The sequence below is a fragment of the Oncorhynchus tshawytscha genome, linkage group LG18 (assembly GCF_018296145.1).
Source record: "Oncorhynchus tshawytscha isolate Ot180627B linkage group LG18, Otsh_v2.0, whole genome shotgun sequence".
NCBI classification, from domain to species: domain Eukaryota; kingdom Metazoa; phylum Chordata; class Actinopteri; order Salmoniformes; family Salmonidae; genus Oncorhynchus; species Oncorhynchus tshawytscha.
The window spans coordinates 35,373,985-35,396,600 of NC_056446.1; the positions used below are offsets into that span (position 1 = coordinate 35,373,985).

General features: G+C 44.9%; 1 protein-coding gene across 1 annotated transcript; it reads right to left on the reverse strand.

Moving 5' to 3' along the window:
• Positions 1-3,617: 3,617 nt before the first annotated feature.
• LOC112217937 (26S proteasome regulatory subunit 4) lies at positions 3,618-12,297 on the reverse strand. The gene is made up of 11 exons (XM_024378557.2): positions 12,164-12,297; positions 11,633-11,686; positions 11,401-11,497; positions 10,829-10,953; positions 9,715-9,900; positions 7,702-7,830; positions 7,228-7,324; positions 6,766-6,955; positions 5,729-5,880; positions 5,169-5,323; positions 3,618-3,921 (listed from the first exon to the last, which is right to left on the reverse strand). Exons 1-11 carry the CDS (start codon positions 12,164-12,166, stop codon positions 3,787-3,789), a joined length of 1,323 nt encoding a protein of 440 aa, XP_024234325.1. The 5' UTR covers positions 12,167-12,297; the 3' UTR covers positions 3,618-3,786.
• Positions 12,298-22,616: the final 10,319 nt, after the last annotated feature.

Genomic DNA, 22,616 nt, shown 5'->3' on the forward strand with positions numbered 1-22,616 from the left:
CTACACTGGACTATTTTACTATAGCGGAAGGATACTCGTAGTGTATAAAGTCGCTACCTGGCTGACGCTGGATAATTTGCAGTGTCGTTATGTGACGCTGCGTCTGATTGGTTAGAGCAGACCCGCAATATTATGTATTGGCCGCAAGTATTGGCTAGGTCGGACCTGCATTGCACCAGTAACGCTAGATGGAAATCCCATAAATGTAACAAAGTTAAAACCAATACGATTTACGCCCATAGTTTGTCCAATCGGCTCATTTTGTTAGATATGGAGATTACATTGTGGTTTACTAAAAGCTTTGGAAATGTGAGTATTTTGTGACAGCGGAGAGGACTACCGGGCAGGCAATGCTGAGATTCTATCCTGGGAGGTGCAAGACTTTCCATTGGATGATACGCTGCCTACTAGAAAATCATGTATACATGTAAGAACGTAAGACTGGAGCGTCATCGTTGCGGTGGTGTAAATGCCTTTAATGGGGGAAAACACTGCTCTCTATATTTTATTTGAGAAGTTTTGCCTGCATAATAGTCCGTATGTTGTGTTTGTTGCTTATGTTGTAAATTCTACCTATTTCCTAGTGAGTTGAGTATGCTAAATATCAAATGTTTTCAATGAAGGCTATTTTAGGATTGGCATAGGCTACAGTAGCTTATTCTGCAGATGGTGTTCAATTTCTGAAGGCAAATGTCAGATTTTATGCGACATTTGTTGGCCAAGAAGTGTGATCAGCCTAATTCTCATGTCCTGTCTGTCAGTGTACTTTTTTTTATAAAAACGCGCACTTAAGGCGCCACCTTGTGGTGGATGATGAGAAAGATCTCTCCCTCTGGCCACAGAGAAATCCATTTCAGATCAATTCAATCTGTCAGAACATTAGTCTTTGAATAACCTAGGAAGTCTCTGCCTGAAATGAAGTTTAAAAAAAAAGTCAGCTTCGAAACAGAAGTCGATGACAGCCTGACTGAAGAGATGTCCTCAGATACAGCGTGTCCATGATCTTTACCTCTTCAGTTGACCGAGACATCACTGAAAGGTCAACCTCCGTATCTGCCAATGACTCCACCCTGCAGAGAGAGAGAGAGAGATTCCACCTGTCTCTCTATTCCCACTCTGTCAGTTGACCTGTCAAATCTCAGTTCAGTGGTACACTGTGCATTTGTCATCAATAAAGAATTCTGAATATGAAATGTCCAGAGCATGGAAACAAGATGGATAACCTTTGTCCTTTGACACTTTCACACTACATAGGCTTTATTACACAGTAATAACTGGGGGGGGCTAACACCACGGTCTAAGGCACTGGAGGCGTCACTACAGACCCTGGTTTGTTTCCAGGCTGTATCACAACCGGCTGTTATTTGTGCTACGCCCTATGGGACTCCCATTGGCCCAGCGTCGTCCGGGTTAGGTCGTCATTGTAAATCATTTCTTCACTGACTGGCCAAATTAAAATTTAAAAACACCAGTAGTTATAACCACGTAGGCTAGGCCTACACATTCACCACCAACCGTCTCCCCTGCTTGCTGGCCTGGTGTGGCTCAGCTCAGTCACTCTGTTAATACCCGTGGCAGGCCAACAGTCTCCCCTGCTTTCTGGCCTGGTATGGCTCAGCTCAATCACTCTGTTAATATCTGTGACAGGCCACCAGTCTCCCCTGCTTGCTGGCCTGGTGTGGCTCAGCTCAGTCACTCTGTTATTATCCGTGGCAGGCCAACCGTCTCCCCTGCCTGCTGGCCTGGTATGGCTCAGCTCAATCACTCTGTTAATATCTGTGACAGGCAGTCTCCCCTGCCTGCTGGCCTGGTATGGCTCAGCTCAATCACTCTGTTAATATCTGTGACAGACCGTCTCCCCTGCTTGCTGGCCTGGTATGGCTCAGCTCAGTCACTCTGTTATTATCCGTGGCAGGCCAACCGTCTCCCCTGCTTGCAGGCCTACTGTCTCCCCTGCTTGCAGGCCTACTGTCTCCCCTGCTTGCAGGCCTACTGTCTCCCCTGCTTGCAGGCCAACTGTCTCCCCTGCTTGCAGGCCTACTGTCTCCCCTGCTTGCAGGCCAACCGTCTCCCCTGCTTGCAGGCCTACTGTCTCCCTGCCTGCTGGCCTGGTGTGGCTCAGCTCAATCACTCTGTTATTATCCGTGGCAGGCCAACCGTCTCCCCTGCCTGCTGGCCTGGTGTGGCTCAGCTCAGTCACTCTGTTATTATCCGTGGCAGGCCACCAGTCTCCCCTGCTTGCAGGCCACCAGTCTCCCCTGCTTGCAGGCCACCAGTCTCCCTGCCTGCTGGCCTGGTGTGGCTCAGCTCAATCACTCTGTTATTATCCGTGGCAGACCGTCTCCCCTGCCTGCTGGCCTGGTGTGGCTCAGCTCAATCACTCTGTTATTATCCGTGGCAGGCCAACCGTCTCCCCTGCCTGCTGGCCTGGTATGGCTCAGCTCAATCACTCTGTTAATATCTGTGACAGACCGTCTCCCTGCCTGCTGGCCTGGTATGGCTCAGCTCAATCACTCTGTTAATATCTGTGACAGACCGTCTCCCTGCCTGCTGGCCTGGTGTGGCTCAGCTCAATCACTCTGTTAATATCTGTGACAGGCCAACCGTCTCCCCTGCCTGCTGGCCTGGTGTGGCTCAGCTCAGTCACTCTGTTATTATCTGTGACAGGCCGTCTCCCCTGCCTGCTGGCCTGGTGTGGCTCAGCTCAATCACTCTGTTAATATCTGTGACAGGCCGTCTCCCCTGCCTGCTGGCCTGGTGTGGCTCAGCTCAATCACTCTGTTATTATCTGTGACAGGCCGTCTCCCCTGCCTGCTGGCCTGGTGTGGCTCAGCTCAATCACTCTGTTATTATCCATGGCAGGCCAACAGTCTCCCCTGCCTGCTGGCCTGGTGTGGCTCAGCTCAATCACTCTGTTATTATCCATGGCAGGCCAACAGTCTCCCCTGCCTGCTGGCCTGGTGTGGCTCAGCTCAGTCACTCTGTTAATATCCATGGCAGGCCAACAGTCTCCCCTGCCTGCTGGCCTGGTGTGGCTCAGCTCAATCACTCTGTTATTATCCATGGCAGGCCAACAGTCTCCCCTGCCTGCTGGCCTGGTGTGGCTCAGCTCAGTCACTCTGTTAATATCTGTGACAGGCCAACCGTCTCATTCCAGTGTTGCATTTGAACTGCGTGACTGATTTAATAAGGATGTCAGAGAGAAAGAGGGCAGGGCTGCATGCAGCATTTTCACTCAAGCAAGCGTTGTGCTGAGTACCAAGTTACACTTGGCCCCACATCAAGAGCAGTTAAATCAATGTTGCTTTTCTGCTGCATGAATCAAATGAACTGCAGTGGCTGAGCAAAAAAAAAAAAAAAAAAAAGACGTGTTAGTTTGTGAACTTAAATTAAGATATGAAGATTATTTCTGGAGTTAATGAACCACAGTTATTGAATTGACCCACAAGTGTGTATGATGCAGACGGTATGCCAAGTAACACTGCTTCTACTGTAGCCGAGATTTCCAGGCTTCTCCAAACGGTTAGACACTAGCTACGCAACACTACCTCTACTAAAGTGAGATAACAGAGGGGAATATATAATCATATATGGGACAATGAATAACAACACTTCTCTCACATTCAAATTCTTGTATTTATTGTCTGTCATATCATAGCACATAAAGGTAGACAGTGGGAGTGTTGAGGTCAACGTAACATGCAACAAAATATATCAAAACTCCGTTCTGTGAGGAGACAGCCAGACTCCTCTCTTTCACACTGCGGACAGGTCAGGGGTTATAGGTTAGAGGTACAAGCCCTCTGGTGTGCCCTCCTGTTTCTTGTACAGCACATTCTCCTTGGACTTCTTGAAGTCTTCGTTGGTGACCTTCATCCTGCGCTCTCTCAGGGCCATGAGGCCAGCCTCTGTACAGATGGCCTGAAGGATGAGAGGACAGGTTAGTCTCAGAAGATTATGGCTTTCAAATACAGATAGAAATGTAACAGAAAAAGAGCCCTGTTCAGACGGTTTCAAACTGTATCCTCGTCTCCATTTCTTTAAAAATATCACTGATTTAACATGGTAAAATAGATATAGTGGGAACATGAGGGAGGAACAAAAGCTGTACTGTAAAAGTAAAGAGCTGTCACAAGAGGGCAGCACAGTCAAGTCAATGGGAGCTTATGTTCCAAACATCGTACTCCTCTGGTGTGCCTCGAGGCACGAATGTGTTCTACAGCCCCGTTTCCCCTAGGTCATGTGTTCTACAGCCCCGTTTCCCCTAGGTCATGTGTTCTACAGCCCCGTTTCCCCTAGGTCATGTGTTCTACAGCCCCGTTTCCCCTAAGTCATGTGTTCTACAGCCCCGTTTCCCTAGGTCATGTGTTCTACAGCCCCGTTTCCCCTAGGTCATGTGTTCTACAGCCCCGTTTCCCCTAGGTCATGTGTTCTACAGCCCCGTTTCCCCTAGGTCATGTGTTCTACAGCCCCGTTTCCCCTAGGTCATGTGTTCTACAGCCCCGTTTCCCCTAGGTCATGTGTTCTACAGCCCCGTTTCCCCTAGGTCATGTGTTCTACAGCCCCGTTTCCCCTAGGTCATGTGTTCTACAGCCCCGTTTCCCCTAGGTCATGTGTTCTACAGCCCCGTTTCCCCTAGGTCATGTGTTCTACAGCCCCGTTTCCCCTAGGTCATGTGTTCTACATCCCTGTTTCCCCTAGGTCATGTGTTCTACATCCCTGTTTCCCCTAGGTCATGTGTTCTACATCCCTGTTTCCCCTAGGTCATGTGTTCTACATCCCTGTTTCCCCTAGGTCATGTGTTCTACACCCCTGTTTCCCCTAGGTCATGTGTTCTACACCCCTGTTTCCCCTAGGTCATGTGTTCTACATCCCTGTTTCCCCTAGGTGGTTTTCAAACATCTGTAAGGCAACACTCAGAGCTAAAAAAAAAACACACAACATTCAATTGAAACCAATAGAGGCCAGTCATTTTGGACATGCACAGTGCTTGACTGGGGGGCCTACCTCATGTAAGTATTGGTAGTGGGAACCCTGGACAGCCATAGTGTGCGTTTGAGATGGACTACATTACAGTCAGACTGCGCAGAACTACTAATGATCCTGCAAAAAAAGTGCATCTGGCCTACAGCGATGGTGGTAGAGGAAACCCTGGCCAGCCGTATTACCTTGATGTCAGCTCCTGATAGGTCATCTTTAGCTAAGATCAGGTCGTCCAGGGTGACGTCGTCTGCTACGGTCATCCTGCTGGTGTGGATGTTGAAGATCCTCCGCTTGGTCTTCTCATCAGGCAGGGGGAACTCGATCTTCCTGTCAATACGCCCTGGAAGAACCACATAACCAGGGGGTGAGGAGGGCATGGAACATCACAAAGAGAATGGCTGTTCGGTTCTACTCATTCCGATTCTAGAATAGAATACTTATTGAGATGGACTCAACAGTGTGTGGAGATAAAGGTTGCTTTGCTCAAATGGCTTCAGTGAATGTTGTTGCTTTTGATTTGAGTTGTGTAGAAGAGCTTTGAGAGCTCAATCTGTTGTTCACTAATAAAAAGGTCAAGCTATGGAGTTCAGAATGAGGAAATTAAATCTGCATTCATTTTATAGTAGAATCTCAATCCTCAATATACACCTTTATCCCTGTCCAAGTGTACAGCTCTATTGGTCCATTTATATATCAAATGTCCAAAATAGGCTCCATTTTTCAGATCCTACTGAGAGCATCTTACCAGGCCTGATGAGGGCAGGGTCCAGAGTCTCTATCCTGTTGGTGGCCATGATCACCTTCACATCTCCTCTAGAGTCAAAACCATCCAGCTGGTTGAGAAGCTCCAGCAAAGTCCTCTGGATCTCCCGTTCTCCTCCAGAGTTAGAGTCATATCTGTGCGTGAGAGAACCACACAGTGGATATAGTCAGAGTAGAGAACCACACAGTGGATATAGTCAGAGTAGAGAACCACACAGTGGATATAGTCAGAGTAGAGAACCACACAGTGGATATAGTCAGAGTAGAGAACCACACAGTGGATATAGTCAGAGTAGAGAACCACACAGTGGATATAGTCAGAGTAGAGAACCACACAGTGGATATAGTCAGAGTAGAGAACCACACAGTGGATATAGTCAGAGTAGAGAACCACAGTGGATATAGTCAGAGTAGAGAACCACAGTGGATATAGTCAGAGTAGAGAACCACACAGTGGATATAGTCAGAGTAGAGAACCACACAGTGGATATAGTCAGAGTAGAGAACCACACAGTGGATATAGTCAGAGTAGAGAACCACACAGTGGATATAGTCAGAGTAGAGAAACACACAGTGGATATAGTCAGAGTAGAGAACCACACAGTGGATATAGTCAGAGTAGAGAACCACACAGTGGATATAGTCAGAGTAGAGAACCACAGTGGATATAGTCAGAGTAGAGAACCACACAGTGGATATAGTCAGAGTAGAGAAACACACAGTGGATATAGTCAGAGTAGAGAACCACACAGTGGATATAGTCAGAGTAGAGAAACACAGTGGATATAGTCAGAGTAGAGAACCACACAGTGGATATAGTCAGAGTAGAGAAACAGTCCTGGGCTGTGTTCATTAGGACACACAACTGAGGAAGATCTAAAAAGTTTTACAATGGAAAATAAACACATGTCCAGGTAGTCCCTCTCTGTCTCAGTCTGTTTCCTTCCACTTCCATGCCTAATGAACACAGCTCTGGAGCCCTGGTGTTACCAGTGGATCCAACTGGAAGTATTTTAGTACCTTTTAGTGCCGATGGCGTCTATCTCATCGATGAAGACGATGGACGGTGCGTGTTCCTCTGCCACCCTGAACAGCTCTCTGACCAGCTTGGGCCCGTCCCCCAGGTACTTCTGAATCAGCTCAGAGCCCACCACACGCAGGAATGTAGCTGACGTCTGGTTGGCCACCGCCTTGGCCAGCAGGGTCTTACCTAACACAGAGAGGCAAACAGAGACATCAGCAGAGACACACAAACAGGCTCACACCGTTCATTACGTCATAGGATTTCAATGTCTGTTTGACTGTACATACTGCTCGTTGCTATGCACGTCTCAGGGATTATGTACGTTGTTTTGGTGCTTCTTGTTGTGGAAACAGTTTTGAACAACTTTGGAAATAATTTCCTCTTGAATAACCAGGAACATTTTTCTAAAACAACTTAGCGTGGAAGAATGTGAATGGTTAAATATTGATCAAACTCACCAGTGCCAGGTGCCCCATAGAGGATGACTCCTTTAGGAGGCTTGATGCCCATCTCCTCATAGTACTCAGGGTGGGTGAGAGGCAGCTCCACGGACTCCTACAGTACAACATCAACTGTTATTATGGCAGTCACCATGAAATGTATAGTGTTAACGAACATGTGGAGTATAGTATGTCCCTCTCAGGCTGTTTATACTGGTTAGTTACAGGGTAAAGACATGGTTATTACCACTGGTAGTTACTGTGTTACAGCTTGTAGTGTTAGAAAGTCTATGTAGTGTTATAGAGTGTGTTATGTAGGGTGATGCCCTCTGTTGTGCCTTGATCATGTGGATCTGGCTGTCCAGACCTCCTATGTCACGATAGTAGCTGTGTTATAAAGGCTGTGCTCTTGTACCTTGATCTCCTGGATCTGGCTGTCCAGACCTCCTATGTCACGATAGTAGCTGTGTTATAAAGGCTGTGCTCTTGTACCTTGATCTCCTGGATCTGGCTGTCCAGACCTCCTATGTCAGCGTAGGTCTCCTGAGGGGCCTTCTCCACCTTCATCACCGTGACCAGGGGATCAGTATCGTCCATCAGGACACCAATCACAGCATGGACCTAGAGAACAAACATGGAACAGAGTCAATCAACGTCACTCACACACAACAGAAATACGTTTCCCCACACAATGGGGACTTTGGCTTAACACACTTATATTGTCAAACATTAAAAACATAAAACATCTCGGATTACAATGCAATGAATTAATGTAAAAACTATTAACGACAACAAAAAGCCCAATTCAGAGGCTACGTTCCTGACTATGGGTAGACAGTTTTCTTTACATCGTGGTTTAGTACAGAGCAGATATAAACTCAGCAAAAAAAAGAAATGTCCCTTTTTCAGGACCCTGTCTTTCAAAGATAATTCGGAAAAATCTAAATAACTTCACAGATCTTCATTGTAAAGGGTTTAAACAGTGTTTCCCATGCTTGTTCAATGAACCATAAACAAATAATGGACATGCACCTGTTGAACAGTCGTTAAGACACTAACAGCTTACAGACAATAGGCAATTAAGGTCACAGTTATGAACACTTAGGACACTAGAGAGATCTTTCTACTGACTCTGAAAAACACCAAAAGAAAGGTACCCAGGGTCCCTGCTCATCTGCGTGAACTTGCCTTAGGCATGCTGCAAGGAAGCATGAGGACTGCAGATGTGGCCAGGGCAATAAATTGCAATGTCCGTACTGAGAGACGCCTAAGACAGAGCTACAGGGAGACAGGACGGACAGCTGATCATCCTCGCAGTGGCAGACCACATGTAACAACACCTGTACAGGATCGGTACATCTGAACATCACACCTGCAGGACAGGTACAGGATGGCAACAACAACTGCCTGAGTTACACCAGGAACACACAATCCCTCCATCAGTGCTCAGACTGTCTGCAATAGGCTGAGAAAGGCTGGACTGAAGGCTTGTAGACCTGTTGTAAGGCAGGTCCTCACCAGACATCACCGGCAACAACGTCTCCTATGAGCACAAACCCACCGTCGCTGGACCAGACAGGACTGGCAAAAAGTGCTCTGCACTGACGAGTCGCGGTTTTGTCTCACCAGGGGTGATGGTCGGATTTGCGTTTATCGTCGAAGGAACGAGCGTTACACCGAGGCCTGTACTCTGGAGTGGGATCGACTTGGAGGTGGAGGGTCCGTCATGGTCTGGGGCGGTGTGTCACTGCCTAGTCAGACTGAGCTTGTTGTCATTGCAGGCAATCTCAACGCTGTGCGTTACAGGGAAGACATCCTCCTCCCTCATGTGGTACCCTTCCTGCAGGCTCATCCTGACATTACCCTCCAGCATGACAATGCCAGCAGCCATACTGCTTGTTCTGTGCGTGATTTCCTGCAAGACAGGAATGTCAGCGTTCTGCCATGGCCAGCGAAGAGCCCGGATCTCAATCCAATAGAGCACGTCTGGGACCTGTTGGATCGGAGGGTGAGGGCTAGGGCCATTCCCCCCTGAAATGTCCGGGAACTTGCAGGTGCCTTGGTGGAAGAGTGGGGTAACATCTCAAAGCAAGAACTGGCAAATCTGGTGCAGTCCATGAGGATATGATGCACTGCAGTACTTAATGCAGCTAGTGGCCACACCAGATACTGACTGTTACTTTTGATTTTGACCCCCCCCCCTTGTTCTAAGTTGTCATAAATGTGACCTTAATTGCCTACTGCCTGTAAGCTGTGTCTTAACGACCGTTCCACAGGTCCATGATCATTAATTGTTTATGGTTCATTGAACAAACATGGGAAACAATGTTTAAACCCTTTACAATGAAGATCTGTGAAGTTACTTGGATTTTTACGAACAGGGTCCCGAAAAAGGGACGTTTATTTTTTTGCTGATTTTATATGTCAGTACCTTGTGGTTGAGTGGTACAGAGCAGATATGTCAGTACCTTGTGGTTGAGTGGTACAGAGCAGATATGTCAGTACCTTGTGGTTGAGTAGTACAGAGCAGCCGGGCTCCAGCAGGTCTTTGTCTACGAAGGAGAGGATGCTGACATAGTGCTCTGACCCTACTGACGTAGACACGATGGCATGGTTGTCATCAATGATCTCCTCCAGGTTCCCCACAGACATGGGTGTTCCCCTCAGGTCATCCACCTTGGACCTCTCCTCCTGCAGAACAGACACAGGAAATACATGGAAGACAACTTATGAGTTGAATTGATGTAGCCTAAGGCAGGTTTCTCAAGTAAATCAAGTGATTCATTATTATCCCGTGAAAAGGGAAATTAATTTAGCAAACAGACACATGGTTGTCCCACCTAGCCATCTTAAGACGAATGCACTAACTAAGTGGCTCTGAATAAGAATGTAGGCTAAATTACAAAAAAATATATATTTTTAAGTAAAATGTCCCACAGTTTACTGTATCAGTACCGTTTCTCCTTTAGTGGTTTCATCTGATAAACTACAGTTATATAGTATTATATATACACATACATACATACAATATGGTATTACAAACTCAGCGGCCAGTTTATTACGTACACCCATCTAGTACCGGGTCGAACACCCCTTTACCTCCAGAACATCCTGAATTCTTTGTTGCATGGAAATGTGGCTCAATTGGTATCAAGGGACCTAATGTGTGCCAGGTAAACATTCCCCACACCATTTCACCACCGCTACCAGACTGTACTGTTGACACCAGGCAAGATGGGGCCATGGACTCATCCTGCTTACGCCAAATCTTGACTCTGCCATCAACAGGAACCAGGATTTGTCGGACCAGGCAATGTTTTTCTCTCCTAAATTCTAGTAAACTCTAGATACTGTCGTGGATAAAAAAGCCCAGGAGGCCGTTTTTGAGATACTGAACACGACGCGCCTGGCACCGACGATAACGCCACGCTCAGAGTCACTTAGGTCACTCATTTTGACCATTCTAACGTGCAATCAAACAATAACTGAATGCCTGGATGCCTGTTTGCCTGCTTTAACTAGCAAGCCACGGCCACGTGGCTCACGGTCTGTAGGAACTAACCATTTTCGTGAACAGGATGGTGTACCTAATAAAGTAATATATATCTGTAGTCAGTACCTCCTGTTTTTCCTCCAGCGGTTTCATCTGCTCCTGGTTCCTGATGAACTCCTCCTCCATCAGCAGGTAGTCTTTGATCCTCTCCTGCTTCAGCAGCTTCAGACGGCAGTGGGTGTGAGGGGTGACTGCATACGTCAGGGGGAAACACACAGAGCATACGTCAGGGGTAGGCAACAGGCACACATCAGGCATACGTCAGGGACCAAAACCGGCACACAAGTGATTATTTTTGTCCACCCAAAGTTTCTGGGGTGGTGGTGGTGTTAGTTTTGGTCTAAAAAGACTGACATCACCAGGAATTCCTAAAAAAAAACATGTTTAGGAAATCTGTTCCCAAGTATTCCCACGAATAAAAAGATGTGTTATGGCCCCCGCGGCTGAATCTAGTTGCCTATCCTTGCCATACATTATGAATATTGTTTCTCTTGACAAGCGAGTGAGTAAGAAATTACAAAGCTAGAGTTGGGAATGACATACAGAAAAACATGTAAAACACCAAGCGAGATATTGAGTTTATAGGTTATTTATAAAGATAACCATTTCCCTAAGTGATGGGACATTAGTTACGCTACCTAAAGGTAACTTGCTGGCCGCATCTGGTCCCTTGCTCTTCTTCTTCCTCTTCCCAACTCTGGTGGGGATGGGAGGCTCATACTTCTTCTTCTTGTCCTGTTGGCATATGATATGGTGACATGTTTTGTGGCAGTAGAATAATGCAGGTTAACACAGAAATCTGAAAGATCCAGCTGGTAGCTATAGAGATGGCGTTGTCAGAGGCTCTGATGGTTGCCATGTCATGCTCACCTTGTCATCCTTCTTGCCTCCACCAGGTCCATGGCCCCCACTTTGGCTTTGACCCTGAAATCATAAACACACACATTAGCTACATATCCTGGAGGTAGAATCAATCAATCGAGGTACCTTGAATCAGGCTTATTGTTGGTAACGCTAGACTTTATTAGCTAGCTGACATCTTTAGTTTCTTTAAGTTGGCCAGCTTTAGTTTATTTAAGTGCGATTCGTAATCGCCGCTATGTATTTCCTGATCGGGGAATCAACATGCTAGCTAGTTAGCTACCGGCAAACTGAACGCTGTAACGTTATTCAACGTAAGAGTTAACAGCTAGCTAACGTTAGCCAGCTAGCTAAGGTAGCTGACAATAATGAGGGTTTTATACAACGAAGGCGTTTTAAAAAAATGTAACAAATGGATAAAATCGTGTTTTATGTATAAATTAAAAAGCTACATCTTTAATTTTAAGCTACAAAATTCGGTAAATCCTTGTAATATCTTATCAAAACATGAGCCCGAAAGAAATCTGCTTGCTCACTCACCATTGTTGCGTGTCGCTCTAAATTGACGTCACTACGGTGAATAAGGGATCTGGCGTGAAAACTTTACGAGGCTTCGTTGATCTTCTTCTTCGATGGGGGTATAAAGGGAGTTGGCATCCAATTTTAATGGTGCATTACCGCTACCAGCTGGGCGGGATATTGAATAAGAAACATTGCAGGAAAGGGGGAAAACGATATCATACAAAATTAAACACATCAACTAAGAAAACCCACTTCTTCAAATCACAGTCCACACCAAAATACATCCCTACACAGGCTCAGAGGTCTGTGATGACGGAACATTCACTAACAGGATTTCTTGCACGGCCTCGGCTGTGAAATCACAAAGACCCCAAAACGTTCAGCGGCATTCACAATGATTCAAATTGTCTTAGACTTCTTCTCCACTTGTGCTGTACAGTTTACGACCACTGTAATAAAAAATACGAAGTCCACCTTTTAACATGTAGCATTTCACTATCCCTCAGTTGATGAGGCTTTCTTTGATTAAATGGCAACCTTCTTCTTCCTTCGTCTTGGTTTGCGCTGTGCAGTTTATAACCAATGCAACAAAAAAAACCGATACAAAGTCCACCTTTTTGTCAGGATGTCAGGATCCCGTTGGCGAGTAGCATTTACTGCTTTCTTTAATCCATCTACCATGGTTTCTTCAACGTTACTCCCTTCTTCCACTCTGGATAGGAGACTCACATAACCCAAATATACAGTACGAGTCAAACGTTTGGACACACCTACTCATTGAAGGGTTTTTCTTAATTTAAAAAAAATATTTTATACATTGTAGAATAATAGTGAAGACATCAGAACTATGAAATAACACATATGGAATCATGTAGTAACCAAAAAAAGTGTTAAACAAATCAAAATATATGTTATATTTGAGATTCTTCAAAGTAGCCACCCTTTGCCTTGATGACAGCTTTACACACTCTTGGCATTCTCTCAACCAGCTTCATGAGTTAGTCAGTCACCTGGAATGCATTTAAATTAACAGGTGTGCCTTGTTAATTAAAAGTTAATGCGTTTCATTCCCCAACAAGCTGGTTGATGTGGCTCTGGATCGGCACCACGTCCCAGGCAAGATCAGAGATCTCATACTGTACTAATAAAAACAGTTTCAGTTTGAGAGTCACATTTGGATCCACAACATCGGAATGGCACAGGCTTGAGAAAGGAATCATCCCGGGCTGCATAATTTCAGTGAAACTGTCCGCCCTTGCCATATCAGCTGAGGTGGTCTGGCATGTGACACCCTCCTATCAGAACCTTCATGGACAACTTGACTTCGACAATAACATCTGTCCCAGGGAGTAGGTGGATTCAGAAGCGGTTGGATAAGCTTGTCGACCTGGGCACGGGTGAGCTTAAAGCCAGCAAAGTCTAGATCCCTGGTGCTGAAGATGGGGAAAACAGTGGACAAGTTCCACTTCATCATTCAAGACATACAGATCCCATCCGTCACAGAGAAACTGGTAAAGAGTCTGGGCAAGCTGTTTCACAGCAGCCTGAGGGATACATCATCCATCAAGACATCCAACCAGGAGCTAGAAGAGTGGTTGGCTGCAGTGGACAAGTCAGGTTTACCTTGCAAGCTCAAGACCTGGATATACCAACATGGTGTCCTGCTACGAAACCTTTGAGAGAAGAGTCAGCAGCTACCTCCGCAAAGGCCTGGGATTACCGTGAAGCCTGAGCAGCATCGCCCTTCACAGTCAGAAGAACAACTGAAGCTACACATCAGGAGCCTGAATGGGGAATTCATGTTGACCCGTACAAGGGAGGTGCTGCAATACAGGGAGACAAGACGAAAGTCTCCTAGGCCGGTATAGAGGTGAGGACAGGAAGTGGAGTGCTCAGAATGAAAGGGAGCAGGCTAAGTCACGGCTATGGCACAGCGGCTATGGCCTTGGTAGCATTACAACAGCCTGCTACGACAAGGCCCAAGGGAAAGACAGGTGGAAGCTGGTGCAGGAGGAAGTGTGAGCAGCAGTCAAGGACGGAGCCAGCAGGAACGTTGGTAGTAACCAATATTTCAACAGCCAAGCTTTCTTCATCAGGGTGTAGATCATGTCCTACTAAGCCCATCTAACCTGTTCTGCTGGGGTAAGGCTGATTCACCATCTGCTGTGCCTAAAGAGAAGAACCCTTGAGTACATCCTCAGCTGCTGCTCAAAAGCCATAGGCGAGGGTCGCAACTGCTGGTGCAACGACCTGGTGCTTAAAGCCATAGCAGTGGGATCAGCCACTGAAAGGGCCTTCAACCAGCGAAGCAGGTTATCGCATTCGTCAGAGCTGGAAAAAAGCCAACACCAACTCGACAGGTCTTCTCGCAACAGCTCAAGACTAGGAGCTGAATGTCAACCTGGGAAGGCAGCTTAAGTTCCCAGACATCAGTGGTCACAGCAATGACACAAAAGCCAGACATAGTCCTGCTTTCCAAAACCTCCATGACTAGGGCTGTGCCGGTCATGACATTTTCTCTGCTGCTGATTGTCAAGCAAATAACTGCCGGTCTCATGGTAAATTGACCGTTAATGAACATGAACAACATCTCCTGGCTTCCACGCATAGCCTACAAGCCACTGATGCAGACCTTTGGAGCATCTACATTTGAAAAAGTCTAATAAATCCATTTAATATAGCCTACACTTTCACTATAAATCCATTATTTATTTTAGACAGGTCTAAAGAAGCATGACATGAAGAAAATGCAGTCTCTTTCAGAAGAACAGAATATCATACTCTGAGTTGTCCTTATGTTAGGCCCTGACCTGGCTATGCCATATGGCTGTGGGCTACACTAGTTCATTTAGCAGACAAGATTTGGTTAGAATTCCATGACATTATTTTATAGTATGAAGTCATCTCATCTCCAAAGTAGGCTACACGTGAAGACAGACACATCAGGGATGCAACTGCGCATGTCTTTCTTACTGAATTTCAAGGCCCAAATTTAAATACTAGAACTGTCCACATTTACTTTTCGTCAACTAACAAGAATAGTCCTAACGAACAGCAAAAGCACTAGCCTATGTCAATCTACTATCCCCCATAGTACAAAAGTTAACCTATTTTATTGGTCAACTTGTCCTCCTGTGCGATAAATAAATATTCCAAACATACTCTGGGACAGTTGTGGGATGCGAAAGATCCCAAACTATGACAACCACTTGCATCAAAAAACCTTTTAAAAGAAATGAGGCTGATGCAACAGATCAGAATGTTTCGCTTAAAATGTTGATAAACTATTGGGCTATTTCTTCACATTATAAGCGCAGCAATGCGCACACGGCAGTAGGCTATAAGCGCGAATGTTCAAAAATGCAATCAATTATCAGGAAAACACCATTTTAAAAAATGACCGCAAATGCTATTATGCATGTAGTGTTTTATTATAAAGGTGCATTTTTATGGTGAACATTATCTTCCCCAAACTTGAAATTCAAATGCCGCCTATGTGTACCAGTTAGGTTCTACACCAGTTGCAAAGCGAATTAATGTGCTTAATTTGAAGAAGTTATTTGGCCACTTTACTTGTGATACAATCTTACAATCAGGCAGTTAGCAAGTTTGGTAGGCTACTAATGACCAACAGCAGCATCAGAGCGCAGTTTTGGAGAATGCTAGTTATTGTGACCAAGTGGTCACGTGGAATTTGACTGCAGTCATGACTTGTGACCGCTGGTGTGGCGGTACCGTAATAGCCCTAGTCATGACACACATCAACACCATCATCCCAGACACCCTAGACCCACTCGAATTTGCATACCTCCCCAACAGATCCACAGATGGATCTGCACTTCACACTGACCTCACCCAACAGGACAAGAAGGGAAGTAACTATGTGAGAATGCTGTCCATAGACTACAGCTCAACGTTCAACACCATAGACCCCGCCAAGCTCATCACCAAGCTTGGCATCCTGGGGCTGAACCCCTACCTCTGGAACTGGATCCTGGACTTCCTGACGGGCTGCACCCAGGTGGTAAGGGTAGGCAGCAACACCTCCGCCACACTGAATCTCACTCAGGGGTGTGTGCTTAGTCCCCTTAGTACTCTCTGTTCCCCTACGACTGCATGGCCACACACGACTCCAGCACCATCATCAAAATTTGTTAGAGCTTGAGGTAGTCACCTCACACAAGTGTTTGGGAGTATGGCTAGACTGTACATTGTTCTTCTCTCAGCACATATCAAAGCTGCAGGCTAAAGTTAAATCTAGACTTGGTTTCCTCTGACGTAATCACTCCTCTTCACCCCAGCTGCCAAACTAACCCTGATTCAGATGACCATCCTACCCATGCTAGATTACAGAGATGTAATTTATAGATCGGCAGGTAAGGGTGCTCTCGAGCGACTAGATATTCTTTACCATCCGGCCATCAGATTTGCCACCAATGCTCCTTATAGGACACATCACTGCACTCTATACTCCTCTGTAAACTGGTCATCTCTGTATACCCGTCGCAAGTCCCACTGGTTGTTGCTTATTTATAAAACCCTCTTCGGCCTCACTCCCCCCTTATCTGAGATATCTGCTGAAGCCCTCATCCTCCGCATACAACACCCGCTCTGCCAGTCACATTCTATTAAAGGTCCCCAAAGCACACATATTCCTGGGTTGCTTGTCTTTTCAGTTCGCTGCAGCTAGTGACTGGAACGAACTGCAACAAACACTCAAACGGACAGTTTTATCTCAATCTCTTCATTCAAAGACTCAATCATGGACACTCTTACTGACAGTTGTGTCTGCTTCACGTGATGTATTGTTGTCTCTACCTTCTTGACCTTGTTGCTGTTGTCTGTGCCCAACAATATTTGTACCTTGTTTTGTGCTGCTACTATGTTGTGCTGTTGCCGTGTTGTGTTGCTAACGTGTTGTGTTGTCATGTGTTGCTGCCATGCTGTTGTTGTCTTTATGTAGTGTTGTGTTGCTACCATGTTGTGTTGTCATGTGTTGCTGCCATGCTGTTGTTGTCTTTATGTAGTGTTGTGTCCTAGATTTTTATTCAATTTATTTGTATTTTTATTTTCAATCCCAGCCCAGTACTTCACTGGGGCCAAGCTCCCTGCCATCCAGGACCTCTATATCAGGCAGTGTGACAGGAAGGCTCGAAAAATGGCCAAAGACTCCAGCCACCCAAGCCATAGACTGTTCACTCTGCTACTGTCCGGCAAACCGTACCGGAGCATCTGCTCTCAGACCAACAGGCTCCGAGACAGCTTCTACCCACAAGCCATAAGACTACTAAATAGCCAGACTGCTAAATAGTCAATTAATGGTACCCAAAGTTAAGTTTTAAGTTGAAGTTTAATTTATTTGCTCCAAAGAAAACAAGAGATCGACAACAATACAGATAAAAAAGTATTAAAAAAACACAGTACAACAAAACATTTTAAAGTACATAAGTACGAAAATAAAAAAGGTTTGTTAAAATGATAACAAAACTACTAATTGTAAATATATAAATTAATTTAAAAAAACCTATTTATATTTGTGTTTGCACGTGTGTATGTGAGTGTGTGAGAGTTAGGCTATATGGAGGAGATTACTGAGTAGTTTGGTTCATCAGTCTTGTAGCATACAGTGCCTTCGGAAAGTGTTCAGACCCCTTGACTTTCCACATTTTGTTACATTACAGCCTTATTCTAAAATGGATTAAATATATATTTTTTTAAATCTCAGCAACTGTATACTACTACTCAACAAACAATACCCAAATAATGACAAAGCGAAAACAGGAAATGTTTAACACAGAAGTACCTTATTAGCATAATTAGTCAGACCCTTTGCTTTGAGACTTGAAATTGAGCTCAGGTGCATCCTGTTTCCATTAATCATCCTTGAGATGTTTCTACAACGTGATAGGAGTCCGTCTGTGGTAAATTCAATTGATTGGACATGATTTGGAAAGGCACACGCCTGTCTATATAAAGGTCCCACAGTTGACAGTGAGTGTCAGAGCAAAAACTCTGCCATGAGGTTGAAGGAATTATCCATACAGCTCCGAGACAGGATTGTGTTGAAGCAGAGATCGGGTGAAGGGTACCAAAACATGTCTGCAGTATTGAAGGTCCCCAAAAACACAGTGGCCTCCATCATTCTTAAATGGAAGAAGTTTGGAACCACCAAGACTCTTCCTAGAGCTGGCTGCCCGGAAAAACTGAGCAATCGGGGAGAGAAGGGCCTTGGTCAGGGAGGTGACCAAGAACCCGATGGTCACTCTGACAGAGCCCCAGCGTTCTTCTGTAGAGATGGGGGAACCTTCCAGAAGGACAACCATCTCTGCAGCACCCCACCTATCAGGCCTTTAAGGTAGAGTGGCCAGACGGAAGCCACTCCTCAGGAAAAAGGCACATGACAGCCCACTTGGAGTTTGCCAAAAGGCACCTAAAGACTCTCAAACCATGAGAAACAATATTTTCTGGTCTGATGAAGTTAAAATTAAACTATTTGGCCTGAATGCCAAGTGTCACGTCTGTCGGAAACCTGGCACCATCCCTACGGTGAAGCCTGGTGGTGGCAGCGGGGATGTTTCAATGGCAGAGACTTGGAGACTAGTCAGGATCGCAGAAAAGATTAACGGAGCAAAGTACAGAGATATCCTTGATGAAAACCTGCTCCAGGGCACTCAGGACCTCAGACGGGGGTGAAGGTTCAACTTCCAACAGGATAACGACCCTAAGCACACAGACACGTCTTTGAATGTCCAGTCCATGCACAGTCCAGACTTGAACCCGATCGAACATCTCTGGAGAGACCTGAAAATAGCTGTGCAGCAACACTCCCCATCCAACAGAGCTTGAGAGGATCTGCAGAGAGGAACGGGAGAAACTGCCCAGATACAGGTATGCTAAGCTTGTAGCATTATACCCAGGAAGACTCAAGCCTGTAATCACTTAATTTTTTTTATTTGACCTTATTTAACTAGGCAAGTCAGTTAAGAACAAATTCTTATTTTCAATGACGGCCTAGGAACAGTGGGTTACTGCCTTGTTCAGGGGCAGAACGACAGATTTTTACCTTGTCAGCTCGGGGAACGCTCTAAACACTAGGCTACCTGCCACACTGACAAAGGTGCTTCAACAAAGTACTAAGTTAATGGTCTGAATACTTATGTGAATGTGATATTTCAGTTTTTTTGTATAGATTTGCAAAAAGGTAAAAAAATACTATTTTTGCTTTGTCATATAAAGGTATTGTGTGTAGATTGATGAGGGGAAAAATGAATACATTTCAGAAAACGGTTGTAAAGTAACAAAATGTGGAAAAAGTCAAGATGTCTGAATCCTTTCTGAATGCACTGTATGGAGCTATTCACCTTTAATGATAGTCCATAACTGCCTTGTGTTTAACAGCCAATCAGTATCACTCGAAGTGGAAGGCCAAGGGGATACAGTTGAAGTCGGAAGATTACATACATTTAGGTTGGAGTCATTAAAACTTGTTTTTCAACCACTCCACACATTTCTTGTTAACAAACCATAGTTTTGGCAAGTCGGTTAGGACATCTACTTTGTGCATGACACAAGTCAATTCTTCCAACAATTGTTACAATTCACTGTCTCATAATTCCAGTGGGTCAGAAGTTTACATACACAAAGTTGACTGCGCCTTAAACAGCTTGGAAAATTACAGAAAATGAAGTCATGGATTTAGAAGCTTCTGTCAAATGATGCATTTGAGTCAATTGGAGGTGTACCTGTGGATTATTTCAAGGCCTACCTTCAAACTCAGGGCCTCTTTGCTTGACATCATAGGAATTTCAAAAGCAATCAGCCAAAACCTCAGAAAAAAATTGTAGACCTCCACAAGTCTGGCAATTTCCAAACGCTTGTAGGTACCACGTTCATCTGTACCAACAATAGTATGCAAGTATAAACACCATGGGACCACGCAGCCGTCATACCGCTCAGGAAGGAGACGCGTTCTGTCTCCTAGAGATGAATGTACTTTGGTGTGAAAAGTGCAAATCATTCCCAGAACAACAGCAAAGGACCTTGTGAAGATGCTGGAGGAAACAGTAAAACGAGTCCTATATCGACATAACCTGAAAGGCCGCTCAGCAAGGAAGAAGCCACTGCTCCAAAACCGCCATAAAACAGCCAGACTACGGTTTGCAACTGTACATGAGGACAAAGATCGTACTTTTTGGAGAAATGTCCTCTGAAAATAGAACTGTTTGACCATAGTGACCATCGTTATGTTTGGAGGAAAAAGGGGGGGGGGCTTATTCTGACATTTCACATTCCTAAAATAAAGTGGTGATCCTAACTGACCTAAAACAGAGAATTTCTACTAGGATTACATGTCAGGATTTGTGAAAAACTGAATTTAAATGTATTTGGCTAAGGTGTATGTAAACTTCTGACTTCAACTGTATGTAAATGGCTGTCTTGCAGTTGGAAGTGTGCCTGAGAAATCTGCCCATTTCTACCCCTCACACAATTTGTGGAACCTTTCACGGGCCCACAAGTACCAGGATAGTGTACGCTTGCAGCTCCCGGCGATAGGTCCAGACCTCCCACAGCAGGCATAGCCACGCCAGATCCAGAGAGAGGGAAAGGTGCCAAACTCAACAACAAAGCCACTGACAATCCTAAAGCCCATAGTCATGCCATTCATCCGCCGCCATCACCTCATGTTTCAGCATGATAATGCACGGCCCAATGTCTCAAGGATCTGTACACAATTCCCAGAAGCTGAAATTGTCCCAGTTCTTCCATGGCCTGCATACTCACCAGACATTTCACCCACTGAGCATGTTTGGGATGCTTTAGATTGACGTTTACAACAGTGTGTTCCAGCTCCCGCCAATATCAACAGCCGGATCAACTCTATGTGAAGGAGATGTGTCACGCTGCATAAGGCAAATGGTGGTCACACCAGATACTGACTGGTTGTCTGATCCACGCCTCTACTTTATCTGTATCTGTAACAAACATATGCATATGTGTATTCCCAGCCATGTGAAATCCATAAATTAAGGCCTAATAAATCAATTTCAATTGATTGATTTCCTTATATGAAATTAATTCAGTAAAATCTTTGACATTTTGCATGATCCTTTTATATTTTTGTTCAGTGTTAAACAGGCTCAGAATGTCAACCCCTTTTCACTCTCTTGTTCCAGGGAGTTTTTCTATAACCACATGACCTGAAAAGGAAGTAAAATTCAGGACCATCCAGCTTGTCAACACATCTTTATTGGTTGTAGCAGGGAAACAAACCTGGGTTGCTGGAGTGAAAGGTCAACACCCTACAGATCGTGCCAATAGGGTTCACCCCACTTGATTAATTGTAACTTTGCTTATATAGCAATGAGCGCTACACTGCCCCCTCTGAATGGGAAGGCATTTCCCCGTACATCGACTACTCATCCCCCTTACACGCCATCTCACTTCTGACACCAATGTAGCAAACGGTGGGGCAGGGAAGCAAAGCCGGGTTGTTGGTGTGAAAGACTAACGCTTTACGTATCGCGCCAAAAGGGTTAACCCATTTAATTGTAACGTAGCTCATATAGCGAGCACTGCTACATGTGTTTATCTAGTGTGGTGGCAGTGGGGTTGTGCTGGGCATAAAGGGAATTGTGACTGGGTAGATGCAAAGACCCATCAACCGCTAGGAACTTCACAAAGAACCGCTAGCTAGCTAGCTCTCTCTCTCTCTCAATTCAATTCAAGGAGCTTTATTGGCATGGGAAACATGTGTTAACATTGCCAAAGCAAGTGAGGTCGATAATATACAAAAGTGAAATAAACAATAAAAATTGACCACATACAGAAGTTTCAAAACAATAAAGACATTACAAATGTCATATTATACATATATATATATATATATATATATATATATACAGTGTTGTAACGATGTACAAGTGGTTAAGGGTACACAAAGGAAAATAAATAAGCATAAATATGGGTTGTATTTACAATGGTGTTTGTTCTTCACTGGTTGCCCTTTTCTTTTGGCAACAGGTCACAAATCTTGCTGCTGTGATGGTACACTGTGGAATTTCACCCAGTAGATATGGGAGTTTATCAAAATTGGGTTTGTTTTCGAATTCTTTGTGGATCTGTGTAATCTGAGGGAAATATGTGTCTCTAATATGGTCATACATTGGACAGGAGGTTAGGAAGTGCAGCTCAGTTTCCACCTCATTTTGTGGGCAGTGTGCACATAGCCTGTCTTCTCTTGAGAACCATGTCTGCCTACGGCAGCCTTTCTCAATAGCAAGGCTATGCTCACTGAGTCTGTACATAGCCAAAGCTTTCCTTAAGTTTGGGTCAGTCACAGTGGTCAGGTATTCTGCCACTGTGTACTCTCTGTTTAGGGCCAAATAACATTCTAGTTTGCTCTGTTTTTTTGTTTATTCTTTCCAATGTGTCAAGTAATTATCTTTTTGTTTTCTCATGATTTGATTGGGTC